This window comes from Hydractinia symbiolongicarpus, chromosome 5, assembly GCF_029227915.1.
Source record: "Hydractinia symbiolongicarpus strain clone_291-10 chromosome 5, HSymV2.1, whole genome shotgun sequence".
Lineage (NCBI taxonomy): Eukaryota > Metazoa > Cnidaria > Hydrozoa > Anthoathecata > Hydractiniidae > Hydractinia > Hydractinia symbiolongicarpus.
Genome location: NC_079879.1, coordinates 23,620,299 through 23,642,744, shown reverse-complemented (window position 1 = coordinate 23,642,744; position 22,446 = coordinate 23,620,299). Strand labels below are relative to the sequence as shown.

The 22,446-nt window shown below is 33.9% G+C and overlaps 3 protein-coding genes across 4 annotated transcripts in view; all 3 read right to left on the bottom strand.

Annotated features, from left to right (window-relative positions):
* LOC130645517 (D-2-hydroxyglutarate dehydrogenase, mitochondrial-like) overlaps positions 1-5,559 on the bottom strand; it is a 90,154-nt gene extending 84,595 nt beyond the window's left edge. Inside the window, exon 1 of the mRNA XM_057451529.1 lies at positions 5,549-5,559. The gene's annotated coding sequence lies outside the window, so the exon portion shown is untranslated. The remainder of the gene's footprint in view (positions 1-5,548) is intronic.
* Positions 1-18,447, bottom strand: part of LOC130645511 (uncharacterized) — a 63,307-nt gene extending 44,860 nt beyond the window's left edge. Inside the window, exon 1 of one of the 2 annotated variants that reach the window (XM_057451523.1) lies at positions 18,239-18,447. The gene's annotated coding sequence lies outside the window, so the exon portion shown is untranslated. The remainder of the gene's footprint in view (positions 1-18,238) is intronic. The other variant, XM_057451522.1, reaches the window with a different exon arrangement.
* LOC130645518 (uncharacterized) lies at positions 11,000-14,873 on the bottom strand. The gene is made up of 3 exons (XM_057451530.1): positions 14,559-14,873; positions 13,041-13,501; positions 11,000-11,922 (listed from the first exon to the last, which is right to left on the bottom strand). The coding sequence occupies exons 2-3, from the start codon at positions 13,461-13,463 to the stop codon at positions 11,161-11,163; spliced, it is 1,185 nt and encodes a 394-aa protein (XP_057307513.1). The 5' UTR covers positions 13,464-13,501; positions 14,559-14,873; the 3' UTR covers positions 11,000-11,160.
* Positions 18,448-22,446: the final 3,999 nt, after the last annotated feature.

The following is a 22,446-nucleotide window of genomic DNA, read 5'->3' as shown; positions in this document are numbered from 1 at the left end:
AAGGAATTTATGGAAATTTTCAAGATAAAGTTTATTTCAAAAGTCGCATTTTATCGAATCCAAAAACATTTTCTTTTTCCGGCTGTCCATAAAGTGTACACATTACACAGGGAACTTCGTTTTCAAAGCTGTCTTAATGTTGAGGGTAAACTTGATTTGATAGGCGACGGGAGATGTGATTCACTGGGTTATAACCCGAAGTACGGTACATACACCCTTATGAATTTGGAATCTGGAGAAATTTTGGCTTTTCATGTGATCCATGTGGGAGAAGTGGAATATTCATCGCGGATGGAAAAAGCTGGGATGATTAAGGCACTAGAGCGTGTCGGTAATGCTGGAATATCCATTAACAGCCTTACAACCGATCGACATTTTCATATAACCCCCTGACATATCTCACAATAAGTCATATATGTTTATTCCGAATATGCGCTTGAGTGATGGAACACAATACAAAAAAACCCAAATTAGACTGTCGTAACAACACGAGCAGTTTTAAAAAGTTTAGAAAAATTTTTAGCAGTAAAGAAACTTTAGAGGAAAAAGAGAGCTGAAGAAAATATATTTTCGAAAAGATATTATTTTTTGCTTAATTAAATTTGGTTTATTTTACCTTGGAAAGTTACTCCAGTGTTCCTGTAAACAAAACGCGCTGCGCAAAAAAGTGACAATTCTTGGAGGCGAAACAACAGCTAGTTCACAAAGAAAACACAACATTCAGGAACAAAGTTATATATTTTCATGATTTTATGGATTAGTTAAATAAAATATCAAAAAAAAATTTTGGGTTAAGTTCCCCTTTAACTCCAGTGCTATTCTTTTGAAGTTTTTGTTCAGTTTGGTATATGAGCTTTATACCCTACTGTCACGAAAACTTGCTTACAAATAATAGCTCTTTGGTTTTTAACTGGGCAAGGTAACAACTGGCTGTTTCCGCTGTTTTTATTTAAACTTTTTCTTATTATTATTTAAAGTTGCAATAAAGGGCCACTTAAGAATGTTCCTAGAAATGAACATAGGGGACCCTGTCCTACGCTCCGCAACCCTTTCTATATTGATAGCTATGCGTTTTTGTTACTATGACTACTAATTATGCAGCTAAATATTGTCTTAAAAAAGACTATGAATAATCTTTGTTGTTTTAAAATGTGCGAAGTTCATCTCAAATTGTTGTCTTGCTTGTTCAGTTACTTTTGTTGATGCATTTTTAGTTTACTTATATATAGGGCACTTTTTAGCTCTTGATGCTGAGCTAGATCTCTGGCGTAAGTACGGGGAGATGCAGGATAGTTATCCTGACAATATTTCAGACATTCTTACAGCAATTCCATCGTTACAATTTGACAATTTGACTGTAGCGTTAAAAATACATTGCCAGTGACATCCTGCGAATGTGAACGCTCTTTCTCTGCAATAAAGGCTTAAGAACTACAATCGCAGTACAATGGTGGCAGATAGGTTGAATGGCTTAGCTTTGTTACATATACACTTTGTTACATATCATCAGTCATCAATAAGTTTGTTGTTAAAAACAGGAGATTGGATTTTAAGTAAAATTTTTAAATTAATTATTAAAAGGTAAAATAAACAAGAAATAAAATAAATAATATTGTTTCTTCCTTTATTTAAATAAAGTTTAAAATAATAAAATATAATTTTTGTACAAATCCATGCCTAAGAAACTGCTTTCTGTAATAAGTTTTATACTCAATATATCTCTCTCCCCCTCCCCCTTCACAAACCTGCTTGACTTCAAAATAGTTCCCCGGGTCAAGGAGCAAGTCTTTTTTTCTTTCTAAGCTTTCTCCAATGCTTAAATTTTACGTGGTGGTGATGAAGGTGATGATAACGTTATAAATCCATTTCTTCTTTTTAGTTTTTTTCATTTACCTTCTTACAGTAGTTGTATACAGTACATTTGTTTTTGCGATAATCTGACAAAACAGATAGCTGCAATGACAATTCCTGTGCGTGCAAAATAACTGCGTGAAAATAACTTTACTTCCACTTTAACAATAATCTCTTTCTATAAATAAAATTTAATTTTCTTATTCCGAGCTCGGCCTGACTCCAGCCGACAGTACCTGGTTTTTAGAGCGGCAGTATGACTGTTTATGTCAGGTTTAATGATTAATAATATATTTTTCGTTTGTCCTAGGCATACAGACGAGCACTGACATTGGGCGAAACTGTCTTAAAATAATTTATACTAACGAAATACATTTAAGTTGTTATTTTTTTTCTATTTGAAGTGTTTATGCGGAGCTGCGGTGTTTATGAGAATGTTTCATTTCTGTTATCAAGGTCTAAAACACCTTAAACATCTGCATACGAGGTCGTTTTTTGTTCCCGTTTAAGCTTATTGCAAGCTTGTTAGTAGGATAAGATGCTGCGCAGCGTCATGACCTACTAAGAAAATTATCCAGATCCGCCCATCCTATAAACATGATGAAAAGCATATAATTAATTTTTTTAATGAAAACTTATACATTTTGTATTTATACAAATCCTTGACGTAAGCTGTTGCATTACGAGAAGTTGTATTTCTAAATGGTAATGTTGTCTTTTCTGAAGATACATGATGAGTATATCATAGTATGTGACAGTACGCCAAAATTAAGTCAAAAATTTCATTAATTGGTTTCCGTGGTTATCCGTTGCTAGAAAAATTACAGGCAAAATATGACATTTTGATGCGCGACGCCTAACCAAATAACTGAATAACATGCTTTATTTCAAGCGCTTTTTTGATCGCATATGTTTCTCAGGGGGCATGTGTATGGATTGAGTGAAGCGCATTTTCGCAAGGCTAACTCGCCTTCCAGAGAACTGATGCAGTATTTTTTGGACGAAAGAAAAGCTAAAACAGGGTGAAGCAGGCAATCTCTCGACAAAAGAACTGAAAGACAAGACTACAATTTGAAAATCGATTTCTGCATCTACAAAAGAAATTGTAAAGTGTGTGTACTTCGATCTTGAGAATTCTTGTTTCGCGTAGATTCCGAACTTAAACGGCAAAAAAACTGTTTAAAGATTATTTTATGGACATTCTTGACTTGTGCATCGACCAAAGGTGGTGTACGGCAGCACTATTTTGACCTGTAAAGCAGCAAATACCTAGATGATAAGTAAACCCTGACGAGTTCACTTCGGAGGATGCATCGTTAAGACAGCTCTCTAACTGCGTGTGGAACACCACATTTAATATTCAGAACTGTCATATATTGTCTTAGGAGGCCCTAAAGTATTATCTAGCTATTGCAAAGAAATAAACCTCGACGCAGGGCTAAGAAAGCTCTCTAAAAATGCGAAAATGGTTGCTATGGGCGTTGCTACGCATTTATATTTGCGGTTAATTGGAAAAAAGTGCCAGATTGCGCAATAAAAACCTAAATTTGTCATAAGCACTACTTTCCACGGTATTCTAATATGAATTTGCTGTCAGAAAGCAGGTAAAAGACATTTCTTGAAATTTAGACATAATTTCTAGGGGAACCACCTTAATTAAATTCACTCTCACATCCTTTTTTAATTCAGAAAATGAGTAAACATCTTAATCTGAAAACATTAAGCTACTGAGCAAAGTTAAACTGTTTATTTCTTAGAATTCATGGTAAGTAGCTACTAGGTTGTGTATTTTTCTTCAATGTCGAACCCATTAGAGAGTAGTAATAACAGTAACAACCCTGTACGTGGTTTTTGGCTTTTCAATAATGCTGGTAGGTTTGTCTTGCAACGCCTTGGGAAAAATCAGGGGTTAGTAGGTCTCATTATGGGCCAAATGCCAAATATTTCTCAACATGTTGAATGGCAACATGAAGTGCTGGTAAATGCCATACCACGTGCATTAATTAATGATGATGTGTCTTGCAACAACATGTTGCATCTTTGCATTGTATTGAAACTGTCGACCAAGTTAAGAGCAGGCATCATAGTGATGCTTTAAGGCAAGCAGCAATTCGTAATGATAAAAGTTATGAGCAAGCTGCCAATAGGCGTACTCAAAATTCTATAAGGAAAGCTGCTGCACGTCGTTTAGAAAATCCTGATCACTCTGCCAATAGACGTGCTCAAAATGCTGAAAGGCAAGCTATTGCTCGACAAAAACAGAATGTTGAGCAGCTTGCAAATAGAAGGCAGGTAAATGCACAACGACATCTGCTGTTCGTGCTCGCAGAAATGCCCCATATTTTAATGTTGCACGTCAGCATGTATTGCCTAATGTATTTTATTTAGGTGTTATGGACAAAAATTGTGAGCATTGTCAAGCTCTAAAGTTTGAAAATGAGGAGTGTTTTAAATGTGGCCATATGGCAAAGTTGCACTCAATAAATTGTCTCCTTACCCTGAGCAGCTAAGGCAACTGTTAACAAATAATGATACTGTTCAGGCACGAAACTTTCAAGCGAATATGCGTAAGTATAATAGTGCAGTTTCGTTTGCTTAATTTGGAGCAAATCTACGTCCTCCTCTGTCCGTGAACAACCATGCTTTCGTATCTGCGGTCAAATATGGCATCGTGTTGCGGATCTTCATCCTGCTGTGGGACATACTCCTGTTTTTAACCAACTTGATATTTATGAGGCAGGTAGAGCACTCAATGAAAGAAAGGCACGTCCTGAAAATAATGGCTGTAGAGAAGATGTGATGCAAACTGTTCAAGATGTAATGAACAGTGTTAGCCCTTTTGCTGATGCATACGGGTACATGGCTGAAGTTGTAGCTGATGAAATAGCTCAGGCAGGAGCTGAAAACCGTGTCCCATCAGAGGTACGCATGTGCATGAGAGTTGGTGGTGATCTAAGGCAATATAACTTGCCACATCGTGACGAAATAGCCGCAGTTTTTGTTGGCCAAGATGGAGCTCCTTCTGGAAACAGGGATATTGTTACCTACCCACGTGGAGGAAATTTTTCCAAAGGGTGAACCAGGTTGGTACTATGGGATACCCCATGCTGCCGAACGTGTAACCTGTACTCGAAATACTACTACAATGTTGCAGTATTATACTTACCGTGTAGCCGTTCGGGAAAATTTTAGCCCGATTTATTATGGTGAGAAATTGAAGTTGATTCTAATGTTGAGGGTTACAACTTAAATTACATTCGTGCAAATCAAACAAACCAGCGTGTTGATAGTTTTGAAGGTTTAGCTGACCACTTGAATGCACAAGCTGCAGAGCGAGACCTTCAACCAGGACGTATTCTTGTCTTTCCTTCAAGTTTTCCAGGAAGTCCACGTGCCATGGCTCAGAACTATCAAGATGCTATGGTTGTCATTGGTGAATTTGAAGAACCAAATTTTTTTTTGACTTTTACCTGCTATCCAAAATGGGGAGAGATTATAGAAAATTTAATTGCAGGCCACCATGCGCATAATTGACCTGATATATTTTCTCGAGTTTTTAAATTAAAACTAAATGAACTCTTAAAAGATGTTACCGAAAGGGGAGTTCTAGGTAAAACTGTATCGCATGTTTATGTTATAGAATTTCAAAAGAGGGGTTTACCTCATTGTCATTTGTTACTTACTTAGATCCCAAAGATAAACTCAGGGATACAGATGACATAGACAGTTTTTCAGCCGAAAATCTTAATCAACAGGAACAACCTGAGCTGTTTGAAATTGTTCAATCGTGTATGATTGGTCCAATCTTAAATAAATAACAATAGAAACAAAATTCCCTAAACACTTATCTGATAAATTGTTGCGCCTGTGAGCATGGCTACTGTGTATTTCGTGCCGTTTCTTTCGAGTAAATTAAAAAATATCACTTCAAGTTCTTCTCTACAAGCTTATGTTCAATGTATGATAGCAGCTGCAACACTCAATATTGATTTTCAATGTTATTGGCTACTGGAAATTTGACTGTATAGTAGATCCTTAGTATAGACGACTTAATGATGAATGAAGAATGTTAATGAAGTGAAAAAGAAATATAATTTATTTCAATTTCTTACTTAGGAGAGTGTGACAAAGTCACCTATGGAGATGTAATTTCTTGTAGGAAGAAAATAATACAAGCATTTCTGTTTGTTTTTAGGTATCCAGGTCAATGTGCAGCAAATTCGTCGAAACCATGTTGTAACCAGCAAAAGCATGAATGTAGACAAGGCCCGGAATACTGTAAATGTCTACCTGATTGTACAGATTATTCAAGTATTATCATTCCAAAATTAATGGAATGGAAAGAAACCTATTGTCCTTTAGAAGTTTACACATCATTGTGGACATGTGATTTCCTTTCAAAAAATACTCGTCAATTACATTCATTGGGGATTCTCTTGTGCGCCATTTCTTTGAAGCTTTTATGATACATGTGACGGATGATGTCGCATTTGGTGCTATGAACTACAACCTTTCAAGTGACCTCCTCAGTCCTTGCAGAGATGAAATGCAGTTCTCGTAAACGGGCTGTTGCCTTAGCAGAAGAACGTCCACTGTTTTTGGTGTACATTGGTGGACATGAAAGTTTCTGGGCTGACAGGGGGTGGAAGCTCTTCGTGAAGCCGCTAATTGAACAATTAAAGCTCAACAAAACGAAAAAGCCTTCATTCCTTCAGCTAATTACAGTATTTCCGTGTTTGACTATTTGCGATGAAAAAGGATGTGTATAGCTTTGATGGTACTCATTTTGGATCGAGGTTAAATGCAATGAAGGTTTAAATGCTAATGAAATTGCTGAAGTACAACTCATACATTGATGGATGTCGAACAGATCGCTCAAAGATCCCTTACTGTTTAGTTTTTATTTCTAATCTTTAATTTATTTTATTTTAATAACTAAAATAACTTTATCTTTATTATATTTTTTTAGTTTCAAAATCAACATTTCCAACTAGTTTAGTTTAATATATGTCCTAATTCACGTAAAGCAAGTTTAGGGGTTCCCTGATATGGTAAAAACGTCTTTGGGTATGAGCACATTCGAGCATAAACTCATCAAAATAATAATGCCACATATATGCAAATATCACAGTAAAGGCAGAAGATATAAAACGTGGGTTATTATTGTAAGCGTAGTGGTGGCAGTACCGCTCTATGGCAAGAAAAAGTGTCACTTCAAACATTAAACATTTAGTCTTTTAATTAGGTTCTTCTAGTGTATACTTTTTTTAATTACATCTAATTAGTTTTATATAAAATAATGTTAACTTCAAACTAACTTTATACAGACATGATCGTGGCTCCGGTATCCTTCCGATAGTTTGTCAAACACGTCTGAATCTGTGACAAAGATTGTTATTTTTGCAAGAAATAAATTATTGAATTTTATTCGTTCTTCCTCACCTTATCTTAGCATTCACACAATTTTCAATTCAATAAAGGAATTGAAATATTTTTGTTCCTTGCGACAAAATATTGGTATCACCTTATCTTAGCAGTCGGACAATCTTAAACTCGATAAAAGAATTGACATATTTTTGATCTTTTTTGACAAAATATTGACATCACCTTATGTTAACTCAGATAATTTTCAACTAAAAGGAATTGACATATTTAGATGTTTTGCAAGAAAATATTGATTGAGCATTTACCAAAACGAAAATCTTGCGAGTTATTGCCGATGAGTATATAAGCTGGAAAGATCATGACAATAAAATTCTTTTATATTGTTAAAAGCTCTGAAACAAAGTTTTTATAACAAAAAAATGGACAGCTTCTTTTTAACTTAAAGTAGTATTTAGTTTTCCTTTTTTATTGACAGAAATGTAATTCACATCTTGTGTTTTATTATATACAAGTTTTAGTTAACTACGAAACCAGTTTATAAGAACGTAGAAGTTAATATTTTTCAAAAAATAAGAACTTTAAGAACTTAGTCACTTTTAATTCTCTCGTACATTAAGTAGTACAAAATAATTTAAGTTTAGGACCCCTCAAAAAGAAACTATTTTTGAGGAGTTTGTTAACGACATGTGTAAGTTCTACAATGTACTTCCGTTTTGTTTTAAAGAAAACAAAATAAGAACATTGTGGGATGAAAAAAACATATAAAACCGTGCAGATGCATGAAAATCAAAACGTAAGAAAAATAACTTATAAGTGAACAACATACTCACTTAGAAAGAATGGATATAATAGCGCTAATGCAAAATGGATATTATATCCAAATGTACGGAGATATTAGAATGGATATATTATTTATACTTAGAGGATATGGATATAACATTGAATTTGCAACTTGAATTTGAAAGGAGGGCTGGCAGCGTCTCAATAATAAAACAACGAGATTCCGCTTATGGATAAAAGGATGTTTGAAGAGAGTTTCGAGAACTGCGAAACAGACCCCGCCAACACGAAGAGGGGGAGTAGTCTTTAAAACCGCAGCAGTCTTATATGCTGGATATAGTGTAGTATTATGTCATTAAACATATATGGAGGTGACGTAGCTAATAGCTAGCTAGCTAGTGAGTGTTACAAATCATGACCTATAAATTAACTTTCAATGATTTAAATATATAGGTCAGAACAAACAACCTCATCTGAGAGAGTCTACTAAGTGGAGCTGGCGAATTTCTGAGTCCTTAAACTTGGTATTAGCTATAAAAGTAGGGAGAAACGAATATGCCCTGCGCACGGCTGTTTCGCTACGGTCAAACTGCGGACAAAATTAAAATGGTTTCGACAACGATCTTCTTTTTTACTTTTTAAGTATATAAATACGTTATACACGTGTGTTATGGATTTCGAGTTATTTTGTGGAGCAAAACACACAAAATTAAAAAAAAGGCATGACCATAACTCATGCTTGCACAAATTTTCATGTCAATATTTTCATATAAATATCTTTACCGAATTAACCACAACCCCCACCACTCCATCTTTTACCGATAAAACCAACTAAGCGTCAGAATCCTTTTTTGTATTAACATTTTATTAGTAAGAATCATTCTAAACTGAAATCATATTTGACGATATAAACATTGCAACTTAGATCAGTAAAACTATAGCAGGGTCAAGCTCAAGGTACGTGTCCCTTTGTATATGCATAACAAACATGTAATCATACACGCGTGTTCACTTTAAAAACTATTAACAACACAAAAACGAGGCAGGTTTTACGGTGGCTCACAAGCAAGTGACTTAGGATTTTAGTATGCACTAAACCATTTTCCAGTGCGCACTAATGACTTTGCTACTGCGCACTAGAAGACAGTGATACTGCGCCCTAAAAAACGCACTAGTTTGTAAAGCAATAGAAAATATAAATTAAGTGCGCACTAACACCATTTTAGGGCACACTACCTAAGTTATTTGTTGCTAAGTTGCTACTAGACTCCACGCTAGGACGCAACCTAGTGCGCACTGGAAATATTTCAAAGTAGACACTCTACTGGTGCGCACTAAAATTATATTTAGCGCGCACCAACTTATGTACAGTGCGCACTAAAAATCGTTTAGTGCGCATTAAAGTAAGACTAGTGCGTACTAAATTGCGTTGTCGTAAAGTATGGTTTTTATACATTTTCCCTTTGTTTTCCTAGTTTACTTCGAAGTCATAATAGTAGATCTAGTTGTGGGTTTATTTAGTTTAGGTAAGGTTTGACTGTTCGTTTTTTTCATTTAGAATTTCATCTTATGAATGTTATGTTAGGTCAGTGGTTGCCAGCGTTTCACAAAATCGAGGCTATTGTAACATTCGACAAAGGCTTCTTCAACCTTACATCATTCACAGAAAATTAAATTTGTATGTATAGATACATATATGCATATAAAGTTATGAAATTTTTTACACCTTTCCCAATTTTCCCGAATTATAAAAATTATGACGTCATCCAAAATTTTATAATGGCTCTAAATGCTCTTCAAATAAGGATATTCAGATAGAATATCAAATTATCATGACAAATTAGATTTAAAGAAAATAATTATTTTGAAAACGAGGCTATTCTTAGAAAGCTCGGCCATATGAAATAAAGGGTTTGACCGTAACTTTCAGTCGAACAAAAGTATTTAAGAAATTAGGTAATTTGTTCTTCCTTTTGCTAAGAACCATTTTTAGAATTGACCTCTTTAATTGAGTTTGACATAATTAGGAAATTCGGGAAAGGTCTTTTAAAAGAGTATTTCAGGACAAATGTGATATGTTTTAAGGGAATATATTGTGGGATATGACGACTGTATCATCTTTGTTTCTATTAATTAATAACTAGTTGATAAACCCCGTGGAGAAATCCACTTAGGAAAAAGGTCAATAAAAGAAAAGTAATTTTAGATGTTTTGCTGACGTCAACAGTGCAGACAAAAAAATCGCAAAATTTATTTATTCTTTGTCTGTAATGTGTAGAGGTTGAAACGCTAGACAAATTATTGTACAGGATCATATGTTTTCGACGAACGCCTAAGGAAATATCAGGAATTAAAAAATTTGCTGACGTCTGCAAAGACCCGTCAATACCCTAAAAAAATTTTTTAAGAATTAGTATACCTCCATCGTATAGATCTTGAAACGCTGATCAAGAAAATGTATAGGATCATGTAGTTTTGATAAACGGTTGCAGAGATATTAGGGTTTAAAGGTTTTTTAATAACGTCATCAACACGTCCATTCCGAAACGGATTCGGGGACCCAGGTTTGGAAAACTTACTCAAATTGGTCCCAGGTAGTCCCTAGTTACCCACGCAGGAGATGACGTCAGTTTTTTCAAGCCTTTTCCAAGTTATTTAGCCTTAAATTTAAAAGAGCAATGCAATGGCTTCACTAATGTTAATATACTTTCCTTTGACGTCAATATTGCTCTAACGTCAAAGTTTGCTAATTCACAGATCAAATTTATAGGCGATGTTTTATAGACTTTCAAAGAAATTTTATCCACTTTGCAAAAGTGACTGACAAAAGCTCTCCCTAGTGCGCACTAATCAAGATACTAGTGCGCACTAGACAATTAACTAGTGCGCGCTAGAAAGTGTGTTAGTGCGCACTAAAATCCTTAACTGCTATGAAAATGTGGCAGATATAAGCCACCGTAAGGTTTGTATGAAAACAACAACATTATAAACTTCAAATTTCATTTCTAAAAAAATTGCATCATCGCCTATTTGTTATATATAAACATATACGCATATCTTAGAAATGTTATATGACAAAAAAAACACTTAACATCCGCCATTTTGAATACGCAGATATTTTTTGCCTTGTTGTTTAAGATGATTTCATTCACGTCCCTTATATATTTTATCTGTTGTACTCCCGGTAATTTTTGAGGAGCACAACATTGTATTGTATCTCCATTTTCCCTGAAACAAGCGAAAATCAAATGCTTGATCGAAGTTACAGTAATTTTTAAACTCTTGAATACGGCGAGATGACTTTTGTACATCAACCCCCCTGGCTCCTCTTTTGTCCCAAAATATTTTCATCACTTTTGGATAGCTCCCGTGTAGGGATACGTATTCATGGCAAATGTCATTCTTTTTTAATAAATATGGTAACTGAGCGGCAGGGGGGTCATGATGAATACGTGCATCATGGTAATATATATTTCTCATCTTCAAATTTTTAACCCATAAACCTATTTGTTGGCCACCTACTGGATGGCACATCATCGTGTCGTTTGGTTGGGACAAAAATTTATAAACAACATCCTCCGAAAACACAACAAAACCTTCATCGGGCCGGATTAGGTTTCTCCTGCAATGAACCCATCCATATATCGCATTTGTTTTTGGCACCTTGTGTTGAAGTTCATATGACAAAACATCCAAGCAAAGAAACTGGTCATCATCTATCCGGACTAAGTAATCAAAATCGTAAGCTAGAATGGCCCATTGTAGTTGGTATAACAATCGTTCCCCAAAATGTATACCGTTTGGTACTGGTTGTAAAAACAAATCTCCATACTGCCGATTTTCTTTTTTCAGTTCGTCCTTATCACTGTCTTTAACAAGACCATCGGTAAAGAAGATACATTTTAACTGAAAATAAAAGGTAAAGCAATTTAATAACAAACATAGCCCGTTTTTTTTATCAGCTTACTAAGCTCTCGGTAACGTGAACCTTGGATAACTCAAACATTCGTTAGCTCGACCCATTTTTTGTCCCCCTTGAAACTAATTTCTTTGGATAACTCGAACTTTTTACTCAAGAAAAGGAAATCAAGGACTAGATAACTGTCGGAACTTTTTTTTCAGTTTTTATTAACTTCTCATGTTATATAGATTAATAATAATATAAATGTGATATAAAATTAAATTTACAAGGGACTTGCATGCCTTTTTCATCGCCAATATTGAACCTTTCCAATTGTTGCCCCACCTCTTGAAGAAATCGCTTTAACTCTAACTATAATCTCATTTTAGATAAAAAATTCGAGGAGCTTCGTTTAACTCGAAAATTCGTGAAGTCAAACTATTTTCCTCAGTCCCCTGGAGTTTTGAATTACCAAGAGTTAACTGTGTCTGTTTTGTTCAGTATAAGATGTAACAGCAAAATCAGAACTAAAAACCTTGGCTAATTCAAGTCCGAGCGAACTCATAAGACATGTAAACAGCAACTTAGTTCCAAAGATTCATTCCTTACTCACCTGAATAAAATGTAGCCCCTTTTTTTAATTAAGGGTGACTGAAAATTCGAAATGTATACGCTAAACATCCCTCCGACGTTAGGGAGGGGGTGAATCTTTTCACATATCCATGTAGTGAAACTAAAATTGAGGAGATTCGAGAAGAATTTGTTAAAAAATCTAATTTTAAGTAGATTTGAGGAGTTTTAAGGAGATGGTTCAAAATTTAGGAGAATTTAAGAAGGGGTGGCAACCTTGGTAATAAAACATTCGTCGCTTATATCTAATAAAAAACTTAACGAACAATCTGTTTCAACTGGTTTACAGTGCTCGATGGCATTTTTATCTCTATGTCCATGCCCTGGGCTGGGTTTGTGATTCTGAAAAGAAGTTGAACATTTATCGTGGAATTTTCGCATTTACACATATTATTCTCTTGGAGCAAAATCAATTTTAAAAAGGTAGCCTCGATCCCAGAGCATTTTGTATATTTCCTCGAGGATGGAGAAAGGCTAAATTGACCTAAATTACCTGGCTGTTTTCTTGACATTGTTGCCACCATGTCTGTCGAATAGCTTGCCGACGGTCAGCGCGTTGCGGCGCAGTGGATACAATAAGAAGTAATTGATATCTTTCTCTCCGCGTAACTTTCATAACATCTAACATCTCTTTGAATTCATCTTTCCACCATTTCAATAGTGCTTCTCCCTTGAATAAACGCTTTCTGTTGAGTTCGCGAACATTTTCTAGCTTTTTTCTCACTTCATTGTATAAAACTTCCACCTTTTCTTTAGCCTGTGTACTGTTAGAATTTTCTGTGCTCGTTCTATTAATTTTAAGCGCTAGTGATGTCGCATAAGAAACGAATTTCTTTTCAGTGTTAAGAAAGTAGATTAAGAACACGGGAACTTGAACCAAGACAATGATCATGCAGCACTGAGCGCGTCGAGACATCTGTATGCACACACGCACAGTATGGGTAAGAATTTTATCTACAAATGTATACAATTGCGAAGTATAATTCATGGAGCAACCTTGACACCAGCCTCTTCTTTCGTTAGGGTGATAAGCTGAGACAAAGGGGACTTTCTGTGTAGTTGGAAATGTAAATATTGCTGTATATGGTACATATTATAATAAGTGCTCGGTCTCTTTTAAGCTACCCCTCCTCCAATAACGCCTCCGTAAGAATTTTTATTTGCCAATTTGCCAACTGAGTAAACACAAATTTACAAAAAAACAACTGCTAACTAGTAGCTAAGGCTAGAGATATCTATTTTAAATACTTTTACAGCCTTGAATATTCTTCTAAGAGATGGGTAATGCTCTTTTATACGTGTTTCTTCGTTGTAACAAAGGTGTTATAAACTTTTGAACGAAAATCATCCTGACGCATCTGAAGCTGGTGCAAAAACCACCGCTAAGGTGCTGTTGTTTAAGCAGCCTGATTCAACTAACAGACGGTTAGCTTAATTTTGTGAGGAAAAAAATAATTCAAATGTAACCTGAGAAAACACATTTACATTAATGGTAGAATACAAGTTTATATGAGTTAACAAAGAGTAAATAACCAAACATTCATAATTATGCAAACACAAATTTCAAAATGAGCATATTGTAAGGAAATTTTTTACTTTTGTCTAATTTAATCTCTATAATAATAACGTGTAAAATAGCGTGTAATTTAAAGGCGGACGACCCGGTGGATTTTCCGGCAGGGAACGACTAGCCTATATTGTAATGCACATATACGTCTGTCTGTCACGCAAAATGGTACCACAAAAAGCGAGGCGCACGCAATGCAGTATAAAAAGGACGCGCGAACCCGTGGATTTTTCCACGGCCACTGACAAGTTATTATTAAATTCCACTAAACAGAGTCTGTATTACATGATTTAGGCATTTCTAAAAAGATCTATCTTATCCTAAAATCATCCTTATCTAACGTAAAAATTCAAAAAGTGTTTCCTCATATATATTTCACATATTTTTGTATTTATTTTCACATTTACTTATCCTTCTAGCTTATTTAAACTAAATACACCTTACCTCTCTACTGCTACAAAAAAACCAGAAACACGAAAAAATTATTCAAATTTCACGATGATAAACTATAAACCAGGTAAACGATTCCTTCTTATATTTCTTTTTTAAAATAACAGGAATAGTTGCTTCATTGTTTGTTTATATATTCACATTTTATTATTTTTCCATTCATTTGCTCTTAGAGTAAAACTTAAAACGACAGATATAATCCATTTGAGCATTTTGTTCTAAAGAAAACGTTTTGTAACAACTTAAATGAAAACAGTTTTAACACAATTAATTAAAAAGAGGAAACAGGAAACACCAACAATAGCTACAAATTGAGAATTTAATTAGATAAATAGCAAACAAAATGGCTTCTTCCATGTTTTCTGGTTTCTACCAAAGCTGAAATAAAAGATAATTTTAATATGATCAATTGTTGAGATTAAAAGTTACGAGTTTAAATGCAGAAATTTTATAATCTAGATTGTAACCGCGTAACTTTAATAGCATCGTCGCGAATTCGTAGAGAACAATCGAGTTAAAATAATATGAAAAAAATGAGCCATGACAATTAAATAGAGAAAAGCATTATGCTTAAAACAGAGACCCTACTCCCATTAAATTTTCCTTCTTTTTTATCTTTTTCCCTAGCCGTTATTGAAAGAACAACAGCCGTATTCCATCTGTCTGTTTGTGCGCAAAATGGTAACCTCAGTAGAAAGACACGCGAAATGCGGTATATAAAGGACGGGCGAACCCGTGGATTTATCCACGGGCAACAGTCTAGTCGCTTTAAAAATAGCTGTCGTCTGTCTATCTTTGCTGAACTTTCTGAAATTATTTGTAGATAATAAAGTTTTATTACAAGAAGCACAAGAAACATTGGTTAAATTGCTGTGTTTGTCTATCTCGTGTTTGAGTAACGTTGACACTGAAGATTCAGAGTTAAAACTGATGAAGTATTACTGTTTGCTCTGTTGATAGAAAACTTGTGAAATTAATATCAAAAACAGATGTTATGAACCACATAAAATCTGCACAAGTTAACTATACATATCCTATTAGTAAATAAATATTTCTTCCGGCCATTCTACCAAGATTAAACAACACAAATAATATTTGAATTTCCGCGCCCGAAGGCGTAGGAAATTCTTTAAAACCGTCGTTTTTTTCTTTCGGAGCATTTTTTGAGAAAAAATCGACCCTGGGATTTCACGTTGGTCCGTCACAGATGTAAACTTCGTACCCAAGTTCCTTAACTACTGGGAAGTCTAGTATTGACGCTTCAGGCCAAAATTGGTATTTGTTTTCGACAAAATTTGGCACAGTTAACAAAAAAAGTATGCTGAACATAATGGTGGCATAATAATTTTGAGTTTTGTCACCTAAATGTCATTTTAGGCCAAAATTGGTCCAAAAATTAGAACTACTTTATTTTCAACAAAATTTGGAACAGTTTAACAAATAAAGTATGCTGAACATGATGGTGACATCAAAATTTTGATTTCTTGTTACCTAAATGTCATTTTAGGCCAAAATTGGTCCAAAAATTAAAACTACTTTATTTTTGACAAATTTTGGCACAATTAACAAAAAAAGTATGGTGAACATGATGGTGACATCAAAATTTCGGTTTTTTGCCACCTTAAATGTCATTTTAGGCCAAAATTGGTCCAAAAATTAAAAATACTTCATTTTCAACAAAAATTGGCAAAGTTAACAAAAAAGGTATGCTGACATAATGGTGACATCAAAATTTTGATTTTTGTCACCTAAATGTCATTTTAGGCCAAAATTGGTCCAAAAATTAAAAATACTTATGTAGACTTTGTAGACTTTACGTATGTAGACTTTCTCGCAAAAGCCATCGTAAGGTAGTTAACATTGTGTTTGTGGCTAGATTTTGTATAATTATTGTATCAGGATTTATAATGTATTAACCTTTGGCATGTAGCACAGACTGTGTTTAAATCTCCGATGTTGTATCCTTTGATAAATAAATAAATTTTCATTTGTATTTTTAATTTATAGGGAGAAGAACCATATTTTTATATGGAACCCAATTTGATGTTAAATAAATAATACTTCATTTTCAACAAAAATTGGCAAAGTTAACAAAAAAAGTATGCTGACATAATGGTGACATCAAAATTTCGGTTTTTTGCCACCTTAAATGTCATTTTAGGCCAAAATTGGTCCAAAAATTAAAAATACTTCATTTTCAACAAAAATTGGCAAAGTTAACAAAAAAAGTATGCTGACATAATGGTGACATCAAAATTTTGATTTTTGTCACCTAAATGTCATTTTAGGCCAAAATTGGTCCAAAAATTAAAAATACTTCATTTTCAACAAAAATTGGCAAAGTTAACAAAAAAAGTATGCTGACATAATGGTGACATCAAAATTTTGATTTTTGTCACCTAAATGCCATTTTAGGCCAAAATTGGTCCAAAAATTAAAACTACTTCATTTCCAACAAAAATTGGCAAAGTTAACAAAAAAAGTATGCTGAACATAATGGTGACATTAAAATTTTGATTTTTGTCACCTAAATGCCATTTCAGGCCAAAATTTATCCAAAAATTAAAACTGCTTTATTTTCGACAAAAATTGACACAGTTAATAAAAAAAGTATGCTGAAAATGATGGTTACATCAAAATTTTGATTTTTTGTCAACTAATGCCGTTTAAGACTATAAACGTCTCAATCGCAAGACTTTCAACCATGAATGATAGGCTGTATTTTTTGTTAGCAATTTCTTTTAAAATGTGAGTTTATTATGACACGTTTCGTTTTGTTTGCGTTTGTTGTAAGATATAATGTCACTGATGGGCTTTATCTTCAGAGGTTCATGCACCAAGCCCCTTCGAATGTTTGGCACAATAACACAACGAATTAGCAGGTTTTCATCAAATATTTTGGTAGCGCGCGGAAATTCTTAGAGCCCCCAGGGCTTCTTGTTTATTTTTAAATATACATCCATTTTAAGGGCTAAAACAACGCCATAAAGTAGTTTTATTTACACCAGAAGCTACCACTCTGATTAGTTTTTTACCCGACAACACGAAAAATTCTCCACGTTACATAAATACGGGCATTGAAAGGTTTTGGGCTAAGTATATTTAATAAGTTTAGATTTTGGCAGAGAGAACAGAAATCAAGGGCAAGATTATCAGAACATATAGGCAGAAACGGTCAGCTTTGTATTGTAGCAGGACTTTGAAATTTAACACATATTTCCCCATGATTTAATGGATGCTTTAGCTGTTGTAAAGCATTTAAATTCTCTGGCACAAAAAGTAGAAAATAGAGCGACAATAGTCAAGGTTAGTAGCTATGTTATGGAGCGATTTTACAATACCCCCTTTATTAAAAAGAAATTAAAATAACGACCAACGACCAACGACCAACCACTAAAAAAGAGATTCTGTCACTACCAGCGACCAACCACTAAAAAAGAGATCCTGTAACGACCAACGACTAAGACCAACGTCCAACTATCAAAAAAATATCTTTACCAAATTTCTCATTCTCATCTTCTTTATAAACTAGGTTCTTATTACAAAAACGTGTATATCTGCAACAGGAACAACTTTATCAGAATTTTAGCAAAGCAAAGAAAATAATTAAAATGCAATACTGGGTTATTTTTTAAAAAACTAGCCGCCCAGTAATATCAATATAAATCTCTTACTTTTGTTTTTATGTTCTCCTCAAGTTTTACATCGTGGTTGGTTTTCTCTCACATCGTGGCTGGCGTTCTCTTACCAGAGTTTTCTCTTTTGAAACTTCCGCATATTCATTAATTCAGATGTTTTTTTTTTTGCATTGAATAAAATTCACAATTTTTCAAAAAATAAAAGCTCATGCATTTATTATGAGTTTATTCAAATCTCTATATTATATCCCTATTTCATTCATAATGGGTTTTGAACCACTATTCCGTGCTAAAAATACACGAAATAGCGTGAGCAGCTTTCGTTTTGACATATGAAATTAAGTTAATAAAGAAAAACAAATTGATAATAAATGAATTAATTAAAAAATTAAAAAGTAATAAAAGTGATTTAGTATAAAGCGAAAACTGCACTAGTGAAGGCGGGTTCACACTTAAGTGTACGAATAACTGACCATGAATATGGACATGCGTATTATTTATTTTTAGCATGCTGCGTAATTTTTCTCTCATTCGCCAGCCTTTGTCGCAGCTAAAATAAGTTCAACTACCATGGCGAATAAAAATTTATCAACCAAGCAGATTTCGAAAAACAAATTCAAAATAAGTTTTAAAATTTTAAAATGAAACCAAAGTTGATGACAAAGGAAAGTTAACTTTTTGTGTGCCATATTTATTGTGAACATTGAATCAACCTTGACCCCAGGTCCTGTAGCTTTTTTTGATATATCATATCAAAAGAAGCTAATGACCCTGGGCGAATGATTGTAAACCCACCTTAAGGTAGGCTCGTCCAGCGTGCCAAGATGACTGAATGAGATGATTTTTTAAACTTCATGTGAACTGATTTTAAAGAAAATTTAAAGAGAAGGAGCCTCTCTTTAAATTCAGGGATCCCTTTGTGCGCTGTTTGTATGAATTTATCCCCTTTTGAACCCCGGTCATATAAAACATAGGCAAAACAGATAACCAAACTAATTTCCAATTCTTTTAAACATTTTGTTATTAACGTACGCAAAAACCATCCGCTTAAGTCGTACCACTGACCATCCGCTAATTTGTTTCATTTGTTGTTTTATAAGATTTTTATCGAGATATTAAGTTTTTTTTCCCGTTCAACTTGCGGGTCAGAGTTAACGGGAGTCTACTGTATACATTTCTATAACGTTTCAATACACCTTTCAAAACATGCAAATGAGTCAGTTATATGATCTACCTTCAACTTTTTTTTTAATTAGCTAAACGTTTATTAAAACTATGAAGACCATAACTCTAGTTTAGCCTAATCTCATAATATTGGCAACACCAATTAGCACTCAGAAGTTAATTGCGACAAGTGAGAAGACAGAGAAAAAATAAAATTCCCACGTCATTTTTCCCCTGGATCCCTACTTCAAATAAAGTATAGGGGATCCTGAATGTTCCATCGCAGATCGCAGAGAAAGGAGACTTTTTGAATAAATTCAGACGCAAAAAAAAAACAAAAAAAACACACACACAGAAAAAAAAAGAGAATTTTGAGACAGAAAACAGATTTTACTTGATACTTGCAAGAGTCCACAACAGCAGCGAAACGTCTTTTATCTTTTTAAATATATCTTTTTGTTTTTTTGAATAAAACTATTTTTATGGCAAATTAGCTACGAAGAAAGTTTTATTTACGAGACTTTTAATAATTAATTAGATCAATTTGAGAAATATGTATTTTCGAAATAATATGCGAAAACAGAAATATTCGCTGATGATTGACGCGAATTTCTTATTTAACGACACTTAAACGCAACACTAGAGATAGTAAATTAGACCAAATTTTTGATATTTCATAAAGGAAACACCCATAAAATTTGGTAAAAAGCGGCTCTTAGTGATCTATATTATACGTGGTTAGTTTCGCTAATTTCGAAGAATACTCCCGTTTAGTTGTTTCCATGAGGAACCAGAAAGGCGATTATAAAGTGCTTGAAACTCCCGTTCAAGCTACAGAAATCAAGTTTTGCCAACTAGAAAACAACCTTACGTGGGAATTGTACATTTCCGGCCGTAAGTTGAGCGCTCTACCGACTGAGCCACAGAGCACGCAAAGATATTTGTTCTTCGAACAGAATATAAATTAAACGGCAATGTAAATTATTAGAATAATATTAAAATAATAAACACCCCTGACTTATAACAATCCATACGAGTCTCACGATAAGCCAAGTGAGTAATCTTAATGAACGAAATACTTTAGATCTTTTAAAGATCTTGAATATACATACATACAAACTTCCCGTTCTCGTGTTTTTTTTTGACAGTTATCGGTTATGTTTTGACAGTTCTCGTTTTCGACCGTTCTCGTGTTTTTTTTGACAGTTATCGGTTATGTTTTGACAGTTCTCGTTTTTGACCGTTCTCGTGTTTTTTTTGACAGTTATCGCTAATGTTTTGACAGTTCATATTGGTTTGAAGCTTCAAATTTAATAGGTAATCTAAAAATATTGCATATTTGTGAGCAACCCAAAATCCAATGTGAAAGGATGCCATTTTTTAATTTTGGTCTTCCAAATGTAACGCTACAGAGTACCGCTGATATAACTTCCAAAACATAAAACTATACTATACTATACTATACTATACTATACTATACTATACTATACTATACTATACTATACTATACTATACTATACTATACTATACTATACTATACTATACTATACTATACTATACTATACTATACTATACTATACTATACTATACTATACTATACTATACTATACTATACTATACTATACTATACTATACTATACTATACTATACTATACTATACTATACTATACTATACTATACTATACTATACTATACTATACTATACTATACTATACTATACTATACTATACTATACTATACTATACTATACTATACTATACTATACTATACTATACTATACTATACTATACTATACTATACTATACTATACTATACTATACTATACTATACTATACTATACTAGAAACTGTCGGCTGAAGTGTTCCCCTGAAATGTACCGCGGGATGAAATTAATATTCAAATCCGTAGAATTGTACTCTGCAATGACGGGTTGTTTTTATACTTTTCCTTAATAAACACTCCCATATATTTTAAAGAGAAGTTCAAAGATAAAGGGGATTTAAAATAATTTGGTTACTGAAAACTCCCCTTTAAAATATGTTGGGGTCATTGAAGTGTTCCTAGTATATTTGAGAGTTTGTTTTGATTTGATTCACTTGAGTGCTTCAGTTGTTCTGAGCAAAATAGTCACACGTGTTTTCTTATTTATAACGGCTGCTCACTTTGTAAAAATTGAAGTATATTTGGAAACCAAAAAATATCCAAATGGTTTCTCATGTTAGTTTGTCTTTTTTTCCTTATTTCATGACAACTCTTATTTTGACTTATTTTTAAAAAAAGGTGAACATATGAGTAGCTATTTTGAAGGGGGTATTTTTATAGTTTTGTTCCAATAATTTCAAACCATAATTCTAAAAAGTGAAATGACTTATCCATAGCTAATCATTCTTTAAGTTTTACTGCAAATTTTATGAAACAATTAAAATTCTATTTGTAGGGCACAAAGGAAAGAAGAAGAAAAATTTAGGTGAGAAGTGTATGTACAACAACGAATGGTTGTAATCACATCACAGGAGAAACAGATAAAAATAATCCAAGATGTCCATGAAGGCGTCTGAAACAACAACAAAGCCCAGGCAATGGCTTCACTTGTGGAAGAGAAGCCACGTACCAAAAATGTGAAGGAAGGTTTTTTTTGGCACAAGATGTTGAATTAAATTGCTGAATTTGTCAAACGTTGCTTCGTATGCCAAAAGCATGGAAAACTTATTAAAACGATTTCTCCTGAGTTGCAGAGTGTCTCAGTGCGTAGTGAGGCTATGCGTCGTTGACTTATGTAATTTGCTAGACGTTGGCTGGTACAAGCATCTAATCGTTTGCATTGATTACTTTTCAAATGGCCTGAAGCTAAGCCAGTGAAGGACAAATCAGCTGAAACGGTAGCTACATTCCTGTACAAGTTTTTTGTAGGCGTAGTTGCATGGAAATTCAAATCAATAACCAGGGAAAGGATTTCGTTAAACGAAGTGATAACGAATTTGCATGAAATGACGGGTGCAGATCAAAGAATAACGTCTGCATACCATTTTCAATGCTCTCGTTGAATGACGCAAAAGAACCATCAAAGACTTGCTGGTGAA